At 40.2% G+C, this 23,698-nt stretch overlaps 2 protein-coding genes across 3 annotated transcripts; one reads left to right on the top strand and one right to left on the bottom strand.

The window, feature by feature from the left end:
• Window positions 1-42: 42 nt before the first annotated feature.
• Window positions 43-12,263, bottom strand: hps3 (HPS3 biogenesis of lysosomal organelles complex 2 subunit 1). Of its 2 annotated transcripts, XM_059544125.1 has the most exons (19): window positions 11,929-12,263; window positions 10,986-11,207; window positions 9,791-10,078; window positions 9,521-9,698; window positions 9,364-9,446; window positions 9,091-9,277; window positions 8,725-8,806; window positions 7,503-7,657; window positions 7,226-7,327; window positions 6,650-6,758; window positions 5,287-5,471; window positions 5,036-5,207; window positions 4,054-4,287; window positions 3,796-3,981; window positions 3,516-3,710; window positions 1,649-1,756; window positions 958-1,164; window positions 746-836; window positions 43-660 (listed from the first exon to the last, which is right to left on the bottom strand). In XM_059544125.1, exons 1-19 carry the CDS (start codon window positions 12,143-12,145, stop codon window positions 548-550), a joined length of 3,114 nt encoding a protein of 1,037 aa, XP_059400108.1. In that variant the 5' UTR covers window positions 12,146-12,263; the 3' UTR covers window positions 43-547. The 2 variants fall into 2 exon arrangements, with proteins under 2 accessions (XP_059400108.1, XP_059400109.1); XM_059544126.1 differs by lacking the exon at window positions 7,226-7,327 and having other exon boundaries at window positions 11,929-12,262.
• Window positions 12,264-15,470: 3,207 nt separating this feature from the next.
• On the top strand, window positions 15,471-22,075 carry LOC132131943 (REST corepressor 3-like). Its single transcript, XM_059544127.1, has 10 exons — window positions 15,471-15,544; window positions 15,633-15,685; window positions 15,766-15,927; window positions 17,345-17,469; window positions 17,571-17,649; window positions 17,796-18,014; window positions 19,324-19,401; window positions 19,508-19,565; window positions 19,652-19,887; window positions 21,758-22,075. Exons 1-10 carry the CDS (start codon window positions 15,502-15,504, stop codon window positions 22,073-22,075), a joined length of 1,371 nt encoding a protein of 456 aa, XP_059400110.1. The 5' UTR covers window positions 15,471-15,501.
• The last annotated feature ends 1,623 nt before the right edge of the window (window positions 22,076-23,698 follow it).

The raw sequence follows: 23,698 nt of genomic DNA, 5'->3' as shown, positions 1-23,698 counted from the left end.
ATACATGGAAAAAATATTTACAAAATGAGCTGCACACAAGACTCTGTATTTGAATATCATTTAATAATAATAATAAAACTAAAAAGGACACTTTATAATGTTCCCTCTGAGAAATAAGATTAAATGAGATGACAGCTGCATTATGGGTAATGTGAACACAAATATACAAAAACAGTAGAAGCCTTACAATAATAAAAATAAATCAATCAAAATCAAAAGCGTTTAAAAAACACTTTTAATTTAATAATTGCACATTTCGTTATATATCTCAGAATATATTTTGAAGTCTATATTTGTTCTGATAATAAAGAGTGTGCTTGTTTTTTGAAGTAAACTTATAACATTGCAGACTATATGAATGATTGTAACATACTTCCTATCAGATGATGTTCACAGCGGTCGCACATGACTAATGAGATGAACAAACTATTGTTTTGGCTATCAGCATTCAAAGCAGCAGGAAGACTGTAGATCCAGATCTGGTCTTTAAACAGGTTTAGTGTTGATTCTCTGATTGTCTAAAATACATGCTAACTGTCATGAGATTTCACTGGCTGCACTGGAGTAGATGTGGCAGGAAGAAATGAGCCGCTCCATCATCGGGCAACAAGTCCAGGAACTCCAGCGGGTTCAGCTCCTTGGCCGCCACAACCAGAGTTTCTGTGACAGAAAAGACAATGTTTTCATGAGCAGCGGACTTCCTTCAGTTGTGTTTGGACAGACAGAAGCATAAAACGACTGCTACCTTTGAGTGCTGAGAGGAGGACAGTGTTGTCCTTTCCTCCTGTCCTTATCCTGTCACAGACCTCAGGGAAAAGCTTCTGCCACCACAGAGACTGGACAGAGAGAAGAGTTGTGAGAAACAGAAAATGATTAACGTGAAAGAGTATCAAAGCACCGCTGATTCCAAACCTTTCTAACAATTTTCATTTATTTTATGACTATTTAGTGTGTTACCAGTTTGTGGTTCTGCAGCTCATGGTTGGCGTAGGAGATGATGGCCTCTGGACATCGGTCTAGGAGTCTGTTGATGGAGGTCTCGTGCTGGCCCAGTTTGGTGGCACAGAGCAGGTGTATGCTGAGACCTGTGGGGTCAGAGTCGCTCAGCTGCTCCAGCAGAGGCAGGATGGATGAGACCTCCAGCGATGGGCCGCACAGCAGAGACTGCACAGAGACGAGAGCAACTCACCTACTACATACATGGCACACCTTCCACTGACAAAGACATCAGGCTGAGGACATGAGGACTGATTTGTCATTTTTTGGGTCAACTGTCCTTTTAATTAACTATCTGCTGAGCTGAGGCTGAACTTAGCATCTGACGGGCTGAGATGCTTTAAACTATACGTCTTAACTATATCTTACCAGTTATTTTAAAGCATGTCTCATGTTTAGACATGTTTGCAGCAGCTCATGTGTCCTCCTGTATTTTTCAGATGCGCTCATATCAAACTACTGTAGGCCCAGTATAAACTGTATTTCCTCATACTATATCACAGGTAAAAAATATATATCGATATATTGTTAAAACATTAAAAAAAACCTTTACTTCAGCTGATCTGGCTGCACTTCCTAGAGGTCCTTGCTATTCATTTAGATCATTTACATTACTGTCGCTTACCAGAAAGAGGAATATATCAGTGCACACCTGAAGTTTGTGCAGGTCCTCCTGGTGTTGGTGGGTGATGTTGAACTGGACAGGTGTCAGGATGCTCACCCACGGATACAACTCCCCGTAATGAGAGCAGGAGTTTATCTGGACATGAAGAGCATTTGATAGATTTAAACTGGAATGAGGGACATGACAGTCTTTATACCTGATTTAGCTTACAGTCTGTGTTTTCTTAATAAATTATTACTTAACTTGCTTGTTCATACTGATTTGAAAACAAACCTTGTTTAATCAAATCATGTCTTATTCAGGAGAAACGTACTTAGACTTATCATTTTCACCTGACGGACAATGAGGGAAATCAGCAAAAGAACGCACTTGAATGTAATAAACTACCACTCAGAACTACCTAATAACATCTCCATTACTACTCCAGACCAGCTGTAGAGAGACATATGAATACTTGCAACACTGAAGTTGTAAAATGTGCTAAAACACAAACACACACACACACACACACATACACACAGTACAGACCAAAAGTTTGGAAACATTACTATTTTTAATGTTTTTGAAAGAAGTTTCTTCTGCTCATCAAGCCTGCATTTATTTGATCAAAAATACAGAAAAAACTGTAATATTGTGATATATTATTACAATTTAAAATAATTGTTTTTAAATGTATTATACTTTAAATTATAATTTATTTCTGTGATGCAAAGGTGAATTTTTAGGATCATTATCACATGATCCTTTAGAAATCATTCTAATATGATGATTCATTATCAAAGTTGGAAACAGTTCTGCTGCTTAATATTTTTTCAGAACATGTGAAACTTTTTTAGGATACTTTGATGAATAAAAAGTAAAAAAAAAAGAAGCTATGTTTTTAAAATATTAATATTTTGTAATAACAATATACACTACTGGTCAGTAATTTGGGGTCAGTAATTTTTTTTTCTTTCTTCTTTTTAAATAAAATCAATACTTTTATTCAGCAAGGATGTGTTAAATTGATAAAAAGTGATAGTAAAGAAAATGTATTATTAGAATATATATTATTAGAATTTTTTTTTTATTTTGAATAAATGCAGTTCTTTTTAACCTTTTATTGATCAAATATATTAGACAGCAGAACTGTTTCAACACTCATAATAAATCAGAATATTAAAATGATTTCTAAATGATCATGTGATCGACTGATGTTACATGTGACACTGAAGGCTGGAGTAATGATGCTGAAAATTCAGCTTTGCATCACAGGAATAAATTATTTTTTTTAAAGTATATTCAAATAGAAAACTATTATTTTAAGTTGTAATAATATTTCACAATATTACAGTTTTTTCTGTATTTTTGATCAAATAAATGCAGGCTTGATTAGCAGAAGAAACTTCTTTCAAAAACATTAAAAATAGTAATGTTTCCAAACTTTTGGTTTGTACTATACATATATATATATATATATATATATATATAAACAAAGGCACATGTATATATCCTGTATATATCCGATCTTTTGGATGCGATGGATCATCAAATATAAATATGATTTAGAAAGATATGAGGGTATATACTGTCATAAATAAAGACCCAATTTAAAATTTAAATCATAATTGCATATTAGTAAAATTTGTATTTTTTTCTATTTACTTGCACTGTTTTTTCTATAATACATAGTAGTGCATTATTTATTACATTCTATCAAATGTTTTATTTGTTTTATTTATTTATTTTTCATTATCTGTTAACATAAACATATTTTCATGGATCGTCTGCAAACTTTCCCACAGACAAGCTGGTCACCAGACCCCAGTTAGAAAACCCCTGCCCTGAAATACCCACAACACTCTAGTAACCAACTAAAAACAAGCTCTCGCGACCCCTGCTGTATCTTGCTCACCAGATCCTCAGCGGTTTTGAGGGCTCTGACGCTGGAGCGATCTCTGCGTGAGATCCGGTCGATATAGACGGACGTGAGACGAAACAGCAGCTCCTGGATGATGGCCTCATGAGAGGACGCTACTAACAGAGCCTCCCAGAAATCCACCAGTAACTGAGGACTGCTGTCAGCCTCCACGCCGTCCTTACACAGCTCCTGAGAGAGAGGGGAGCACACACGGGCATGAGAACGACACACACACACACACACACACGCACACCTCTCTGTGTGCTGCATGCACCTGGAAGAAGAGGTCGGCCTCCTCCAGTCGGATCTTGCTGTTCTCGTGCAGCGCCACGACCGTCGCCACCAGCAGCCCCTCGTGTGTGTGGTGCAGGTGCTGGGCCAGTGTGGTGGGCAGCACGGCCTTCCCTCGGCCCTGCAGCAGCAGTTTGGGCTCTTCTATGAAGCCGTACACTTGCAGCATCTGGAGACCACGTGTTTTTGAGTTTAGATGTGGTTCTTTGGCACAATAGCACACAATTTCCTTATGCAATACCTCAGCATGGCGGTCCATCTGCTGGCTGTAGCTGTGCAGGTCCCCCTTGCGCAGGGCCAGCGAGGCCATACACAGGGCCAGGGTGATGGACGGGGCGCCGGAGGCCTCCAGGCGTCTCAGGTGGGTCACGGCGCGGTCAGGATCGGCGTTCAGCATGGACGGGCTGCTCACCACATGAGGAAGCTGAGCGGGTTCAGCCACACTGAAGATCTCCAGGACTTTATCAGCCATGTCCTACAGCACAGACAGCAGACAGCATGACCGTGACAGCTGCACATTTACAGGTCAACCCTGAATAATGGCACACCAGTGTTGACCTGTGTATGAATGAATGAGATTTTTAGCCTAATTTAAAAAATAAATTAATAAATATTTCAGGTGCAGTGCAAGTTCAGCTCAACCAACAGCATCTGACGTTACACTGATTAACACAAGAAAATTAATTCAGCCTCCTTTACAGCAGACCATGGCTTCTCAAACGTGTTAAAATTCAGGACCCTTGTGAGGGAAGTATTTACAATTGAGAACTTTTTTTCAAACAAGAGCGTTCAAAAAAAATAAAATAGTGAGTCCCAGCAGAATTCAATTCAATGATGAACTGTCTTTAACTATCATTTTGCATTATTGACACACTGTTTTCCTAATGAATGTTGTTCAGTTGCTTTGACGCAATGTATTTTCGTTAAAGCACTATATAAATAAAGGTGACTTGACTTGAGAATAAAACAACTATATTCAATTCTATTAAATAATTGTGTTAAACAATCATAACCTGAAGTATTAGGTTGTTTTGACATCTTATTTTTTTCTGCATTTGCATAACCTGACAAGTAAACTGTAAATAAACATGTGAAAAATCTTTCATTGAATTTCAGTGCACACCTCATTTGACCGAAGTGAAGTGCATTGCACTGACCCCATACTGGATTGAACGCTATCTCAAAAATGTCCATCTGTGAGACACTGGCATTTCCTTTGGTACCTTGCTAAGCTCCTCCATGGTTTCCTCGTAGAGCGAATGCTTCAGGAAGAAGATGAATCCTTTGCCATAACCATTTGAGACGCTGCTCATGTTCCTCTTAATAACATCCGTCACAGTGAGGCCTGACATCTTATAGTATGGAAGAGCCAAGTGACAGTCCTTCTTATCAAACCTGCAGATCAAACATGGTATCAAAGAAGGATATCTGCAAACACTGATCCCAGAGCGGGCGATCTTGAGACGCAGCTGACCTGCTGAAGCAGTCTCCTAAGTGAGCGCAGCTCTCCTGAAAGGCCTGCTGCAGCTGCGCTCTCTCGGCAGACTCACAGTCCTGCAGGAGCAGAGCCGTCCGCAGCAGCAGGTGACCCTCGCTCAGCAGGTGAACACAGCTCTGAGACGACGGGCTCGACTGCTCGTATCGCTTACTGTACTCCACCTGATCCACAACGAGATGGACACTGACAACCTGCACGACTCCAGCAAAAAGGTTTCATTTGGTCTCATGAGAAACATACTTTTGTCTGTCACCAGTGCTGGGTAAAATACTAGCAAACTCTAGTCCATTACTGATGACATCACCACAACTGTAGTAACATGATATGGATTAGACATACTGATTACTTTCTGATTACTTTTGACTTCACCTGTTTATCTCATAGACTAGAATGGGATATAAAAAAACAAAGAGAAAGATACAGAAATTGTATTCCATTCTTTGTTAGCAACATGATTAAATGCATTGAACATAACATTGGGGCAGAGTTTCCCAAACTGTATATAAGAGGTCAGTTCATTTAGAAAGGAAAATTTTATAGACATAAATAAAAATAAATTATTAATAATTTACTGCCAATGTGTGAATACTATATAATCATGCAACCCATAAAGAAATAACAGTAGTCTGGTTTTGAGAATTTTAAAATGTAATTTACTTTAATTAGCAGTATTTACTTTCAGGAATCTGATAACGTAATCCAGATTACATGTGAACAGTTACTACCCAGTAGTGACACATCGAGTATGGATTTTATATTATTATAATTTATTATATTAAAATATAATGCAATTAATCTGTGCTTGTGTTTCTTTACTTTCATTTTTAATTTAGTGAATTCAACTTCTGCTATAAAGAGCATTATTTTTGTTTTAGATTGTAATGTTACAATTTTAGAAAGTAATCTGATTTTATCCCCTTTTTTGCACACAATGGATAGCATAGCTTACTTTTGATTATATTTGACTTCATTGTCTTTAATATAAACATTGTTTTATTGGATAAAATTGGGAAGGATGTTATTAGACAATAAAAAAATATATACATAATTATTAATTATATAGATATATATTTACTGTGTGTGTGTTTATTATTATTATTATATATTTTTTATTCCAAATAGATAATAGAAAATACCAATATATATACTGTATATTGCATTTCAGCCCAAAAACACCAGCACTGTCTGTCACTCTTCACGTCAGTCAGAGACTCTTTTTCTGTCGATGTGGACAGTTCTTGGCCAGAATAAAATATATGACTTCTACAAAGGTTTGGCTCTCCAATCGTTTGTGATATCTGAATGGTTTTGCTCTATATGACAGCTGAAGATACTGTACTATTTCTCTGTAGAGCTGCAGAGTGGACACAGACGTGATGACGTAGAGGTTCCAGCCGTGAGCGCTGTCCGCCGGCTCTGTGGGCTTGCAGACAGAGCTCTTCCTGGATCTGAAGAGCATAACAGTCAGAGATCACTAATGCATTTACTGCTCATGTTTTGCAGAGTTAAGATGCGGCCACATTTACAGTTGCTGAATTTTAAGGGCGTAATCCAGTCATTTCTATTGGAATCACATGCTCTACATGTGTCAGTAACAGGCTACTTCATTACAAGTACAATAAATAAAACTGAATTGCAATTAATTACTTTTTTAAATGCTGGGATTAGTTTAGCTGTGGTTGGTCCAAGTCAGTTATATACATTTAAGGTTTATAAAAAATAAGAGGAAGTCCTGAGCCTCAGAGAAAGCTTGCATCTTATTTGCAATGACTGGATTATCACATCTGAACAAAACGGAGATGTTAGATGAATTATGACCGGCCGCATGCGGGTATCACTCACAGCGGGTTAGGGGGAATTTTAGGGTTTGCTTCAGGCAGGTCCAAACTTAAGATCATGCTAATCGCTAACTTACAGGAAGGACCTGGACAGAAGACTTTCCAGAGTCGGCGATGAGGACGGCTCTAGACCTACAGCTACTAAAATGCCTGTCAGGGCTCTGTGTTCCCTCGATTCACTACAATAAGAGTTAAAGGCCATTTACACAGCACACCACGATACAACTACAAACCAAACAGCATCATTCATGCTACTTCAGTTGAACCCAAGTGAGAAACGCTCCCAAGGTGTTTTAGTAATCAGGATATAAATGTGTTGAACTGCAGTGATTGTGAACACACACACACACATACGTGTTTCTGCGGGCTGTTCTCTCCGTGTCCTCTTTGCTGTCCACATCTGCTGCTGTCAGGAGAACGATCTGATTTCCGTCCTGACAGAGAAGCTTCAGCCCGATGAAGAGCTGGATCCTCAGAGCACACACCTCCATCGTGATGGGAGGACAGGCCTGACAGGACACCGGTCACACATTGACAATGTTGATGATAGTGGCTCTAATCTTAGCTCTTTCCAGAGGTGCGGCCACATTCGTTTTTCACACTGCTCATCAACTGAATGGGGTTTGTTTTAAAAAGATTTCTGTGGAATAAAGGACTTCCACTAATGTAAGCCACTACGCTATTTAAAAAAAAAAGAAGATATGAATCAAGTCTCTTCTTCAGAGTAAGTGTCTGGGACATTTCCACCCACCTAGCAATCGAAAATCCGGTGTAAAGTAATAATAGCAGAGTAATAGCCACATGATGTATCATTTAAGTTCACAGAACAAACAGTGCAGAACAGTTTTAAGGTTTAACCCTATAAAGCCTACTGTATCATATCTGATACACGATACTCTAAATTATCAACATGATTAAAACTTTGCTGAAAAACCTGTCGTACACAATCATGTTCATGCCTTCTGTCATCTGACTGAGAGTTAGTTTATTAGCAAGTTAAATGGCTTTTAATATAAGTGTGAAAATATCTCTTTTTTTTTTTTTACATCATTACATCAAAACATCATTTGTAGAAATGCGATAATACATAAGGCTTTTGAACATATCATTGGGAGACATAGAGCAACAGCTGATATTTATAGAGATCGACCGATATATCGATTGACAGATATTTTCCTCGATATTTAAGCATTTTACCATAATCGGTTATCGGTTTTGTAATACCAGATTCACCGATGAACTGTGTTCTGCGCGCAGGATCGCCATCGCAGCGCGTCTGTAGTTTTATGATGGATGCATGTACTTTTTTGGGCTTCAAAAACAGGGACACCATTACTGCCACTATACAGCTTGGAAGAGCCTGGACATTTTTAATATAACTGTGATTGTGTTCGTCTGAAAGAGGACTGTGAGAAACGAGTACATCATGGGCTAATTTTCATTTTTGGGTGAACTATGCCTTTAATACTTCCACTGAGGGGTTTCAATAGCAGCACTCAGTTAAACGACTGAGATTAAGACATGTCACAGGTGAAAAAGAGAATAATATTCAAAAACATTAAATGGCTTGGTTTACCTTCATGGTGGTGTCGATGTATGGGTCATCAACCCGAGCCGCCACAGCGCTGCATCTGACAGTGAAACACTGGAGAGCACTCCTACAGCAAACACAACCACAATCAACTCATCTGGTCTACTCTTTCATTCAGATTCAATCCAAATGATATAAACTGCTTCAGTACAAACATTTAAATATAAATGACAACATTTGACCAGTCAAAATTAAGTACTATACCATAATACTGTACTTCAAACATATTAAAATGTTTTGTTAATGACACAATAAGACCATTTGAACTAAAAACCTTCTTCTCTCACTATGGAGTGTGTCACAGCACCCATAGACAGCACTTCTAATTCAGGAAGAGTTTGTCTGTCCGACCTGGTGATGATGTAGAGGAAGTGGTCACTGAGCACAGCCTGATGGGTCTTTTCTGGGTACTGGTAGGTGGACACGAGCTCCACTGGGTTCTGCAAGCTGTACATGTAGCCAGTGTTCGGCAAGGAGAAGAAAACAAACATACAAGTAGGTTCCCGTCCTTTGGAGATGGAGGCTTCTTGCCGTTTACCTGTTCAGACAGTGGGAGGAAACCATTCAGTCCAAAAGAGAGAGGGCCGAGGGCGAGTGGATGCAGCACACGCAGTGGTCACTTACCAGTAAACATGGGGTGGAGCTGCAAGGAATGCAAGTTTGTCTCCTCAACGCTGCAACCTTGAAAGAAATCCGGCGCAAACCGCCTAGACAGGGCAAACTAGAGAGGTTACATCTGACAGACAGAGAGCAGCTCTTCATCTTAAGATGTTCACTATACCTGAACAAGACGTAGACCACACTCATGTCCCCTTGGCTCTCTGCCTCCATACCAGTCCACTCCAGAACTAAAGAGATGCCACACTCCTGCGCTTCATTGCCCAGCATCTCCTGGTGCCTTGGGAACAGAAAGAAGTCCTCTTGCGCATGGAGGGGGCTGAATCCATCTTTTGCCATCTCTAAAACAAAAAATATGCAAAATCAGAAAATGAAAGCAAGCGTGCACGAGTACGCACGCAGCCTGCGGCTTGAATAGTTTTGTCAGTAATACCTGCGTCTTCATCGATGCTGGTTTCACTCATGATATCTTCTGGCAGCAGTGTGTGCTCCTCTGCAGCCGCGCTGCTCTTCTGCCGAGGGGTGAGCTTTACCACCAGCACCTCCAGCTCTGTCTGAAGGGCTATGTATCCAGCACAGAAGGCCACCTGAGACGGGCTCCAGCCCTGGATGTGAAGAATCAGGACCCTCTCGAAGTCCAACACAGAGAGCTGCTCGCTCAGCGTCTGCCGCTTCAGACTGAAGACCACCAGACTCTTGGCACAGCCCACTAGAAGATCACCTGCCAAAGTAACGCAACAGGACTCAGGTACATGCAAACTGTCTCATCTGTGAAGTGAAGTATGCATTTTCTGTTTCTCTCTTAGTTAAATGTGCAGAGTGAACTATAAGTAAACCACTGGAAGGTTCACTTCCTGATGGATGCAAACACTGAGACTGGTATGTTGACTTCATGGTTTGAGGGACATCCTGTTAAACTCGAGTGTTTAATGTTATTGATATAGAGAGTATCATAAAGACTTATGAGTGGCCACTTTTGACTCCTATGAGAACAACTAAGTGTTTCAGTTCAGTAGACGTGTCAGGGGAATGATTAGGTCGTTCCTGAGCTCTGTAAAACCTGTGGACATCAAGAGTTCACTGCTCACCTTCACACCTGCCTCTCAAGACAACAGAAACAGACAGCAAGCAAATATTTAATGATGTTTGAGCGGTTTTTAAAGTTACAACTACAATACCATTCAGAAATGTGTGGTCAGTGAGTTTTTTTTTTTCAGCAAGCGTTCATTATTTGATCAAAAGTACAAATGAAGACATTTATTATGTTACAAAAGATTTCCGTTTCAAATAAAGGCTGTTCTTTTAAACTTTCTATCCATCAAATAATCATGAAACATACAATGTATCACAGTTTCCACTAAAATATTGGGCAGCACAACTGTTTTCAACATTGATAATCAGAAATGCTTCTCGAGCAGTAAATCATCATATCAGAATTGATTTCTGAAGATCATGTGACACTGAAGACTGGAGGAATGATGCTGAAAATACAGCGGAGCATCACAGAAATAAACTACATTTAAACAGATGTTCAAAGAGAAAAGAGCTGTTTTATATTCACTAAGCAGCAGAACACAGAATAGACAGAACTGCAGATATCTCTGTGTTTCAGTGTGAACGGTGCTCACCGGTAAGACTGCAGCAGGCCATACACAGCGGAGGCTCGAACAGAGGGATCTCAATAATCTCCATCTGCTCTTTGGGAGTCCCGCGGAAGGACGAGCCCCGCAGGAGGTGACCCAACAGACGCACCCCAACACGAGTCTTCTCCACAGCCTGGTACCTCCAGTTAGTGTAGGCCCGGAGATACGTGGCCTTGTTCTTCTCCTCGATGGTCACCAGGTAGTCCCCTACAAACACAGACAAAACACAAACATGATCGCACACCTGAATCACAATTAATGTACCATGGTAAAAACAAGTGAAACACAGTAATAGGAGTACTCTCATGACTACGTTTCTTAAGTACTTTTAAAAATTGCACTTTAAATCATTTCTCATTTACATTTTTTTTACTTAAAATGCCATTTTAAATCGTTGTTTTATTATAATCGTTAATAATCTGCTTTAAAGAAATACACTTATTTTGATGTGCTGACTAACATAGCACATATTATGTCAAGTACTTGAATATACTGTATATATGTAGTGTGTTACTTGATATTACATTTATAGTTTACTTTTTTTTTTAAATATACTTAATTTCAAAACACGACATACAAGTTTCAATAGAAATTACATTTTATACATTTTAATTACAAGTATATTTTAGTTTAACGTGAATGGCTGTCAGTGCATTCAGCAGCACAATGTTATCAATATTTCAAAAAACAAAAGTAATTATTAAATTACATACAATGATTAAAATCTTTTGTAGGTCAAAAAGCACTTTAAACTTTAACTGCATTCAAATAACATGCAATTAAGCGTCCGAAAACATGACATTCAGTAATCACTTCTGTATATTGTTTTAGAGTATATTATTTCCGTGATAAGCAGACTCTTTTAAGGACGCTAAATCGAGTCGTGGGACACTGCCGTGTACAGTCCTGCTGTGCTGCTGGCACTGACCCGCGGCGCAGTGGCGGATGCTGAGCACCGAGCCCATGCTGCTGAAGCGGCAGATGAGCGGACATCCCTCCCGCTGCAGCTCGTACGCCTCGATCCTGCAGCCTCCGGCGCTCACGACGAACAGCGCCCCGCCGCCGCAGCACACCAGCCCGGGCTCCTGCTCCGCCGACACGATGTGCTGGGATGCGAACGGGTGACAGTTATAGACGTGGACCATCTCTGCGGCGGGGCTCGGGGTCTACATGTCTGTGAAGAACCACGGAAGAACTGCAGAAACGAAGAATACGTGACAGAACAACAATTCGCATGACACTGGGATTTAAAGGAGGCGTGGTTTCGCAGCCCGGAAGCGGTCTCTAACTGGTCAGGTGCTATCGGTCTAAATATCCATTTAGCTTTTTAACTAGTCAGTGTGTATTTTTAATTTAGTTGCTATTTACGTTACTCTCTGTCATTATTCAGGTAATAATAAATTGTTCAGATTAACTGCTGAAGCATCACACAAGGCGTAGCGTGATCACGAGAAAGCTGTTACTTTTCTCAGCGCTGCTCAGGATAAACCAATCACAGTCGTTTGAGTTTACGTAGCAATAATTTAAAAAAAAATTGATTGATTTTAATTTGTATACCAGGAACTAGTTATTACTGTTAAAAGTTTTAAACGATTACATGTGATCACGTTCAAATGTTGTACATAAGACAAAGATCGCCTAGAGATTTGAATGCAGGCCGCTGAGCGCCGCCTGAAGAGCTCGTCATAATCTACACGAATGAGCTCAACAGTCTGATCAATATCACATGCCTCGCAGTCTTGTGACGATCAGCACAAAAACATTAACACAGTGAAACCTCGGTTCATGTTTATGAATGGAAAGTTAAAATAAGCAGTCTACTAAACACGTGTGTGAATCTTTCAAATAAATACCAAACTGTACTAACTTACAGACAATACGTTGGGCATACATTGGTTTTCATACCCTGTCTGTTGAGAAACTTTGAATGGTTTTACGTTGTTTATTATTTTACTGTTTGTTATTTTTGGACGAATATCACAAGGTGAGGTCACAATTTATCCAAAACTCTGTCTACGTTCTTATTGGGAGATTTTTTTAAATCATTTTATTGTCCTTCAAGCTTGATTTACTGTATTTAAACCTAGCTGTAATAAAAAAAAGGAACTTTCCCCATCTAATTCGATAAAAATGAGAAGCATGTGATTCATCCCAACGCAGTAAGACCAGATGAGAAGTCTTGTGTTTTCCTTTTTGCATTTGATATATTGTGAATAAAAATAACTTCTTATTAGTTTGATAATTCAGTCTAATAAAATGCATTTATATATTTATTTAATATAGTTGTTCAATATCGCACAAAGAGTGACATTTTTCCCCACAAAAATCACAAATGTGACCTTGATTTTATACAACAGTTCACTAATCAAGAAGTTAATATTAAGAAACTTAGACACCATATTGCCTTTTTTTTTTTTGCTCTATTTCACCAACAAAAATGGTTACAAACAAAGCTTCAAAGTTTTGCTTCTCTGAAAAAATAAATCAGAGTCATTTGCTTCTAAACAATTGTAGTATTGTTTCACAGAAAACATTTGTGCATTTCTGAATTGAAAGCTTGAGGGAGCAGATTAGCTTGTGTTTTCTGCTTGTAACTTATTTGAATGATCTTCTTGAAGTGGCTGGTCTTTGGTTTATTGACTGACACTCAGCTGTTACTGAACTGTGGAAAAAGTCCTATTAAACCACTGTGAAAGCATCTTCTTAGTAGTTTTTCAATAAGAAATAAGTAAACAATTTTCTCATGCAACAAGTGAAAATGCTGTTATTGTTTTTTTATATATCTTTTTTCTACTAAGGTAGAACTATATATCTATTTATAATTATTATAAACATAAATACTGTTAAGTCAGAGTTACATTACGTGTAGCTTGCAGATCATGAAGACTAGGGTTTTTAAAAACACATTTAAAAGAGACGCGTTTATGAATAGGTCAGCAGCATAAATTGCGATTCATTAACAATTATTAATATTCATTACGAGATACAAAACTTTTCTACTAAATTTATTAATAAAAAAAGATAAATAGTTTAACATTTTAAAAGGAAAACTGAAAGCATGCTTTAAATGAACTGCAACCGCGGCGCACACAAGAGCCGCAGTTCAGCTTTGTTTACATGCGCAACGATTCCTTCCGCGAGGAAAACAAGAACTAAAGAACAAAGAACAAAAACCACGCAAACTTGTATAGTTATTGTGAACATATAATGAGAACACACAAAAGATGTGAGCGATTGTAGAGCGAGACAGTTAAGCTAAGGGAACAAGAGGGATGGCCGCGGAGGGATACTGAAGTGCGCAGCTGTGTGCAGTGCCACTGGACATAGAATAAATGCTGTAGCGCTGACATATTTAATTTTTGCTCAAAATAATCCAACGTATCGCCACTATGCCGGGAATGATGGATAAAGGGTCGGAATATCTGGGGAAAGGTCGCTCGAATGGGACGAAAAGCCCGTCGAACGCCTCAAATGGACATTTCTCGGATGAGAGCTGCAGCGACGACGAGCACGGTATAGCCTCGAACATCCCTGATTCAGAGCTTGTTTATATATTTTATTGAAACACAATTTGCTTAATAATTTCGAAAAATCACACAGTTATTCTTGTTTTCAGATGTTGGCATGCGCGTGGGATCACATTATCAAGTTTATATTCCTGAATATGATCCAGGTAGGGAACAGCACTGCATTTCCCCTTTATAACCTGGCTGACTGTGGTAGCCTCGGTACACCTATCGTGCCGATCAATTTCTGTATGATCAATATTTTAAACGTGCATATAAGGATGTGGGGTCGAATGTACAATATTATTATTTTAAATCGGGTTTTATTGTTGGTGTATAATTACGTACTCATGGAAAGCTTTTTGTGAAAGGTTGATAGCTTTCCCGCTTAGCAATTCATCAGTTAATATACCCAGTAACTTTGACATGATTAAAAATTAGTCACAGTTTAATGTTTAATAATCACCTTTTTAAACCTTTAATAATGAAAAAAATAGTGTATATATATATATATATATATATATGTATGTATGTGTGTATATATATACACATGTATTTTTTAACTCCATCACATTAACAGTTGGTCGGGCAGAAATTACGAGTTGAATGTCATATAAAAGGTTACTGTTTATTTACAGTTTTAGAAACAGCAGTTTTCTGACTATTTAGCTTGTAGGGTTTTTTTTTTGTGTCTTTATTCCCAGAATGTTTGGGAATAATTTATCTAAAAATGTTTAATTTAGAAAGCAGAATTAAAGTATTGTATTTGAATTGTAACATAGTTTTACATTTGAAGGAATATTTTAATTTTAGAATATATATATATATATATATATATATATATATATATATATATATATATATATATATATATATATATATATTAAATTTAATTAAGAGAGTTTTTTAATTTTTTTTACTTGACACCTGTAACACTCACTTTTTGTTGTAATTTTATAGACTCCACAAAATACAGTGATAAAGACAACGGTGGCATGTTGGTCTGGTCTCCATATCACACAATAGTTGACTCTAAATGTAAGTATTTGCGGTTTCTTTTTTGTCGTTTAATTATTTGGAGAAAGCATCATCCAGTTTATTTGTGTCTGTATTATTTTCCCCATAGTGGATGAGTACATTGCGATTGCGAAAGAAAAGCATGGCTATAATGTTGAGCAGGTGAGTTATGAGAGCGCGGTCTTCAACGATGGCTTGTTTTCAGTGATCACTAATGTGTGTGTGTCTTCTGTGCTCCACAGGCTCTCGGCATGCTCTTCTGGCATAAACACAGCATCGAGAAGTCCCTTGCTGATCTGCCGAACTTCACGCCCTTTCCTGATGAGTGGACGGTGGAGGACAGGGTGTTGTTTGAGCAAGCGTTCAGTTTTCACGGGAAGAGCTTCCATCGGATCCAGCAGATGGTGAGTCTGCACTGCTAGTGCTCCTGAGGAAACAATGAGACTTGATCTCATTAGAAATGTGTCCAGGTCGCATTTCATCTCAGAAACGAGAGATAATGTATTGCTTAAAGAAAACCATAATAGTTTTTGTGTTGGGAAATTTTTAACAAGTACCAATATTTACCAACAATTTCTAATAACCATAATGCAGAGCTAATTTTCTCATTTATTATTATTGTTATATTGCATCCAGGTTTGTGTGTGTGTTTTAAACAATTATTGTCTTGTTATTGTAATACAGTAATTTTTTATAGCATTGCATTTACTTAATTTAATTTAAATTCAAGACAGTACAACAAATATTGCTAATTGTAATATATAAATAATATATAAAAATATATAATATATATGTAAAAAAAAAAAAAAAAGCCTTGCCAATAGAATAAAATCTCATATAAATTTGCATTAAGGTCATGTGCATAATTATCATTGTTACGGTGTCTAATTAAATTTGTAATTATATACTTATATACACCACTGGACAAAACTTAAATAATTAAGTTTTTTTTTTATGTTCGTGAAATAATTCTCGTAATACTGTATTCAGAAATAATATAATTATTATAATACTTAACAATAATAAATACTAATATTATAAAATATTATTACAATTTAAAAAAAATATTTTTTCCATTTTAATGTTTTTAAATATTTTTTATTTATTTGACGCAATGCTGTGAAGTGTTACATTTTAAATAACCATTTTGTTTAAATGTATTTGAAAGTGTGATGTGCAGCTGTATTTTCAGCATCATTCCCCCAGTCTTCAGTGTCACATGATCTTCAGAAATCATTCTGATATGATGATTTATTATAAATGTTGAAAACAGTTGTGCTGCTGGTTTCAAATAAATGCTGTTTTTTAATCATTAAACATTTCCCGTTCTGTCTATTAAAGAATCCTGAAAAAATGCATTCGGTTTTAGACCAAAAACCAATAAGATAATACTGTACAATACATTATTAATAACGGAGTATCAGATCAGTATATTACAATGATTTCTGAAGATCATGTGACACTGAAGACTGGAGGAATGATGCTGAAAATACAGCTGCGCATCACAATAAACTACATTTTCAAATTTATTAAATCGAAAACAGTTCTTTAAATTAATAATATTTCACTGTTACTGTTTTACTGTGTTTTTGATCAAATAATTGCAGCCTTGATCTCTAAAAAATAAAAATAAAAAACATTATTACTGTAAAATGTAATTCACCTTTTTGTAATGGCATTTTATTTTGGTATAAACGTCTCTTTGTGAGATTCACCCTCTTGAAGTCATCAGATACATCTCTTCGTAAAACCTGGCAACATCATTATTTACAATGTTATATTTTACCTTATATATTTCTTGATTTTGATAATTGATTGTAGTTGCCAGACAAATCCATATCCAGTCTTGTGAAGTACTACTATTCGTGGAAGAAAACGCGGTCCCGAACGAGCCTGATGGACCGACAAACACGAAAGCTGGCAAACCGGAGTAATCCAGATGAAAGGTCACATGTCCGTTCACTTGCCTCGTTTCTGATCTTTGAGCTCAATTACAAGATGATTCAAGTTTTTAGTGTTTCTGGTATTTTTATTTTTGACTTAATAGTGAGGAAGAGATGGAAGACGCCATCCCTGTTGAGGCCAACGACAGCGACTATGACCCTACGAAAGAGACCAAGAAGGAGGTAATGTCAATTTGTTATGAATGCGTATTCAAATTATTTCAGGTATTTAAAAGTATGTAAAAGCTGTTTGCAGATTCCTGTGAACCTGTTTATATCTCATCTTTTTCCAGCGTCTCAATGCAGGGGTTTGTTTTTCCTCCTAACAGAGTCCTGCAGAGCCTCCGATGCTGAGCTCCAGAATTGCTCTGGGACGGAGAGAGCACCACACGCTGCAGCACCGTCACCACAGCCAGCGCTCCAGGTGCCGCCCTCCCAAAGGCATGTACCTCACACAGGAGGACGTGGTGGCCGTGTCCAGTTGCTCCAGTGCTGCTAACTCTGTCCTGCATCAGCTGCACATGGTGCTGGTGTCCCTGAAGCAACAGGTGCACCAGGAGTCTCTGAAAGAATCACAACGATGGGGAACACATCACTCTGAAAACGATGAATGCCAGTCAAAGCCTGTGAAGACGATTTTTAATATTTTCTTTCCCCCTCACACATTTATCTGATATCAACAACAATTTAACAAATGATTTCATACATTTCCACAATACACATATTCACTGAAAAAAGGTATAAGCGGAAGCTCTTGCTTATTGTGCCTACCCTTAATACATATTTATCAACATTTTTCTACATAAAAAAAATACATCAAATATTGATTCAATAATTAAACTCAAACTATAGTTTTCTGTTGTATACCCATTAATGTCTCAGGTTATGCATGTAGCCATGGTTCCCTGAGTAGGGAACGAGACACTGCGTCCTCTAGGGGTCGCTATGGGGAACACCTGGTTGTGACCCGTGTCTGAAGCATACATAAAAAAAACACCAACTTGTTGGCCGGCGACAGCCTCTGACGTCACTACAGGCACGACTATAAACAGGCACCGGGAGAACACGTCATTCACTTCTTCGTCTAAAGTTTGCATCCAAAGCATGGCAGGGAGCTAGAGGACGCAGTGTCTCGTTTCCTACTCAGGGAACCATTGTTACATTCGTAACCTGAGACGTTCCCTTTCAAGGGAATTCCGAACTGGGGCTACATCGTGCGTGCTCTTCACCCAAACAAATGACTCAAAGATTGTGTGTGTCATCGGGTGTCAAATAACGCAGACACGGATGCACACATTGTCTAAACTCTTGCTAGTAGTCACCATGATATACAGAGAAAGATCGCTCTTACCAGTTCTTTCAGATGCACGCTTCAAACAGAACAGTCAGTGAAGACGAAGAAGAGAATGACGTGTTCTCCCGGTGCCTGTTTATAGTCGCGCCGGTAGTGACATCAGAGACTGTAGCCGGCCAACAAGTTGGTGTTTTTTCAATGTATGCTTCAGACACGGGTCACGACGAGGTGTTCCCCATAGCAACCCCTAGAGGACGCAGTTCGAAGTTCCCTTGAAAGGGAACCACCATGTCTTAAAACATTTTCTTAAATATACAACATGGACTACACATTTTTAATTTATTCTCACGCTTATTCTATAGGTTTACTCCTTTGACAGATACACATTATTTTTATTTTTTTATTTTGTTTTTTTACGTATACATTTACCTTTTTAATTTTTCTCAATTCGAGAAACCTCTGAAATCTATTAGGATATAAATTACTATATGCTTTATACATTATCTGTACAGTACATAAATCAACAAATTTTAAAGCTTTTAACTTAATGGTATATTCTCTAGGTTCAGAATGCCAAGCAGTTAAACAGTGGACTTCAACAGAAGATTGAAGATGGAATTGATGACTTCAGACTGTCTGAGGTGATTCATTTGTGCTTTTACTTGTGCTAATATGCATTATAATCTGAGGCGTGTTAGTGTTTGTTTGCATATTGCCATTTTCCCAACTGTAACTTCTTTTTTTCAGTGCACTCAAAAAATGAATGCCCGCTGGACAACAGATGAGCAGCTTTTGGCAGTACAAGGCAAGCAAACGGTTAATTCTATGAATTCTGCAACTCAGGTCTTATACCAGATTTCATTCACAACAACTTTTGTCTCATTTAACCAGGAGTACGGAAATACGGGAAGGACTTCCAGGCTGTTGCTGATATGATCGGGAATAAAACGGTGGGGCAGGTGAAGAATTTCTTTGTGAACTATCGGCGACGCTTTAACTTGGACGAGGTGCTTCAGGAATGGGAGGCGGAGCAGGGAACCCCCAGCGGAGACTGTGCCAGCTCTGGGGAGGATGGGAAGAACAGCAACAGCTCCTCAGAAAAGAGCACAGATGAGGAAGAGGAAGAGGTACAGCTTAATCCTGGGAAATCAGAGTCAGAAAAATCTGATTCTTTCATTTCATTTAGTTTTTTCTGAATGGAACATTTATTGAACCATTAGGAAAAAAAAAAAGGTTTGCTTAGTTTAATGATTATCATATTTGATGCATCAGGCTTTTATGGCTCATACAGTATGATCTGCTGAGAATGCAGAGAAAGAAACCTTTGTTTTATTTAGAGGTCCAAACTGAGCCAAAATATGCACTCAAAAAGTGATGTGAAATTCTGACAGCTTGTGTTGTAAATCAATTAGATGTTTTTCCAAAGTCAGCTGTATGACATATACACTACATTTTACCATGAATTTTCTGAAAAAAAAAAGATGGGTAATCCAGCAAACCTGAGATGCTTCAGTCTAGTGAAGGGTTTCCACTTTCAGTGTGGCAAAATAAGGGTCACCCACCCCCCCCCCCCCCCAACACACAAATTAAGGGAAGCCGTGGCCTGGTGGTTAGAGAATCGGACTCCCAATCGAAGGGTTGTGGGTTCGAGTCCCAGTCCGGCAGGAATTGTGGGTGGGGGGAGTACATGTACAGTTCTCTCACCACCCTCAATACCACGACTGAGGTGCCCTTGAGCAAGGCACCGAACCCCCAACTGCTCCCCGGGCGCCGCAGCATAAATGGCTGCCCACTGCTCCGGGTGTGTGCTCACAGTGTGTGTGTGTGTTCACTGCTCTGTGTGTGTGCACTTCGGATGGGTTAAATGCAGAGCACAAATTCTGAGTATGGGTCACCATACTTGGCCGAATGTCACTTCACTTTCACTTTAAAGAATAAGATGTAAACTGATTATTTCAACATGACAAGCTCAACAATAAAACATCAGAACATGTAGGCTGTGCACTTTCAGCAGAATCCCTTTTCAGACAACTGTTCATCTGCAGCTTTTATCTGGATGGGATGAATTATTAATGAATATTTCAGATTTTTAACCAAATTACCAGTTTTTTCTAATGCCATAAATTGTACCGTATTTTCCGGACTATAAGTCACACTTTTTTCATAGTTTGGCTGGTCCTGCGTCTTACAGTCAGGTGCGACTTATTTATCAAAATGAATTTGACATGAACCAAGAGAAATGAACCAAGAGAAAACATTACCGTGTACAGCCGGTACAGACGATAAGGTTTTCTCTTGGTTCTTGGTTCTAAATAAATGCGACTTATAGTCCAGTGCGACTTATGTTTTTTTCCTCGTCATGACGTATTTTTGGGCTGATGCGACTTATAGTCTGAAAAATACGGTATATGGCAAAATTACTTATGTAGCCTATGAATGGTAAATTATTTCAGCAATTATTTATAATCTTAATAACATTCTAATAAAAACATTTATCTTTATACCAATCTATGCAATTAATGCTATTTATAATATTGATTAATGATCTAATAACGTCTAAAAAACATAATAATTAGGGTAAACATACCTAATCTTTAATCAGCTATGTGCAGTATGTTAAATATCAGACAAATTGTAAAATTGTGTCCCTTATGAATTTGATATGGGACGCATCATTTTACCTTTTAATTATGGGATGGGTGGCGACCCTAGTCCAATGAGTGGTCATCTTGAAATATTACTAATGTCACTTTTTGAAACTGTTAATAATTTGTATAAACACACATTTATACGGTGACCTAAGGGTAAAAGTTATTATAGTTGCACTAAAAGACCTTATTCTTCCTAAAAAAAAAAAAAAAAAAGAGTGAAGTAGACGTTTTTACTTCCTAAAATAAACACCATCATTTACAGTTTTTACATTTTATTTTTTTTCTTTGCAATTCTTGTTGTTCTGACTAAACTGCTCTTTAAACACCTCCCTGTGGCCCTTTTCAGGTGACCCCAGCCTCGGGTCCGTCTCCTGTAGCCACAGCAGCCAGCAGCTCCACCTCTCTGAACCAGCCTCCACCTCTTCTGCGCCCATCTCTTCCTGCCACTCCAGCACTACACCGTCAGCCTCCGCCTCTGCAGCAGCAGGTCTGCTTCCTTCAGCCCCGCCCTGCCCTGAACCAGCCTCCGCCGCTCATCCGGCCCTCCACCCCCCTCCCTCCGCGCCTCAACCCCCGCCCCACAGCCCATGTACCCGCACCGGGCCCACAGCCGCCCTCTCTGCTGGGCATCCTGTCCGGCACGCCCTCCTCCGCTCTACACTGACGCCCTCTCTGCTGGGCCTCCCATCCGACACGCTCTACACTGACGCCCACTCTGCTGGGCATCCCGTCCAATACGCTCTACACTGACGCCCTCTCTGCTGGGCATCCCGTCCGACACGTTCTACACTGACGCCCTCTCTGCTGGGCATCCCGTCCGACACGCCCTCCTCTGCTCTACATTGACGCCCTCTCTGCTGGGCATGCCATCCGACACGCTCTACACTGACGCCCACTCTGCTGGGCATCCCGTCCGACATGCTCTACACTGACGCCCTCTCTGCTGGGCATCCCGTCCGACACGTTCTACACTGACGCCCTCTCTGCTGGGCATCCCGTCCGACACGCCCTCCTCTGCTCTACATTGACGCCCTCTCTGCTGGGCATCCCATCCGACATGCTCTACACTGACGCCCTCTCTGCTGGGCATCCCATCCGACTCGCTCTACACTGACGCCCTCTCTGCTGGGCATCCCGTCCGACACGCTCTACACTGACGCCCTCTCTGCTGGGCATCCCGTCCGACACGCTCTACACTGACGCCCACTCTGCTGGGCATCCCGTCCGACACGCTCTACACTGACGCCCTCTCTGCTGGGCATCCCATCCGACTCGCTCTACACTGACGCCCTCTCTGCTGGGCATCCCATCCGACATGCTCTACACTGACGCCCACTCTGCTGGCCATCCCGTCCGACACGCTCTACACTGACGCCCTCTCTGCTGGGTATCCCATCCGACACGCTCTACACTGACGCCCTCTCTGCTGGGCATCCCGTCCGACCCGCTCTACACTGACGCCCTCTCTGCTGGGCATCCCGTCCGACACGCTCTACACTGACGCCCACTCTGCTGGGCATCCCGCCCGACACGCTCTACACTGACGCCCTCTCTGCTGGGCATCCCATCCGACTCGCTCTACACTGACGCCCTCTCTGCTGGGCATCCCGTCCGACACGCTCTACACTGACGCCCTCTCTGCTGGGCATCCCGTCCGACACGCTCTACACTGACGCCCTCTCTGCTGGGCATCCCATCCGACTCGCTCTACACTGACGCCCTCTCTGCTGGGCATCCCATCCGACATGCTCTACACTGACGCCCACTCTGCTGGCCATCCCGTCCGACACGCTCTACACTGACGCCCTCTCTGCTGGGTATCCCATCCGACCCGCTCTACACTGACGCCCACTCTGCTGGGCATCCCGTCCGACCCGCTCTACACTGACGCCCTCTCTGCTGGGCATCCCGTCCGACACGCTCTACACTGACGCCCTCTCTGCTGGGCATCCCGTCAGACATGCTCTCCTCTGCTCTACACTGAAGCCCTCTCTGCTGGGCATCCCGTCCGACACGCTCTACACTGACGCCCTCTCTGCTGGGCATCCCGTCAGACATGCTCTCCTCTGCTCTACACTGACGCCCTCTCTGCTGGGCATCCCGTCAGACATGCTCTCCTCTGCTCTACACTGAAGCCCTCTCTGCTGGGCATCCCATCCGACTCGCTCTACACTGACGCCCTCTCTGCTGGGCATCCCGTCAGACATGCTCTCCTCTGCTCTACACTGAAGCCCTCTCTGCTGGGCATCCCATCCGACTCGCTCTACACTGACGCCCTCTCTGCTGG

The sequence above is a fragment of the Carassius carassius genome, chromosome 48 (genome assembly GCF_963082965.1).
Source record: "Carassius carassius chromosome 48, fCarCar2.1, whole genome shotgun sequence".
NCBI lineage: Eukaryota > Metazoa > Chordata > Actinopteri > Cypriniformes > Cyprinidae > Carassius > Carassius carassius.
The sequence above is the reverse complement of the archived record's forward strand: the minus strand, read 5'-3'. Positions and strand labels throughout refer to the sequence as shown.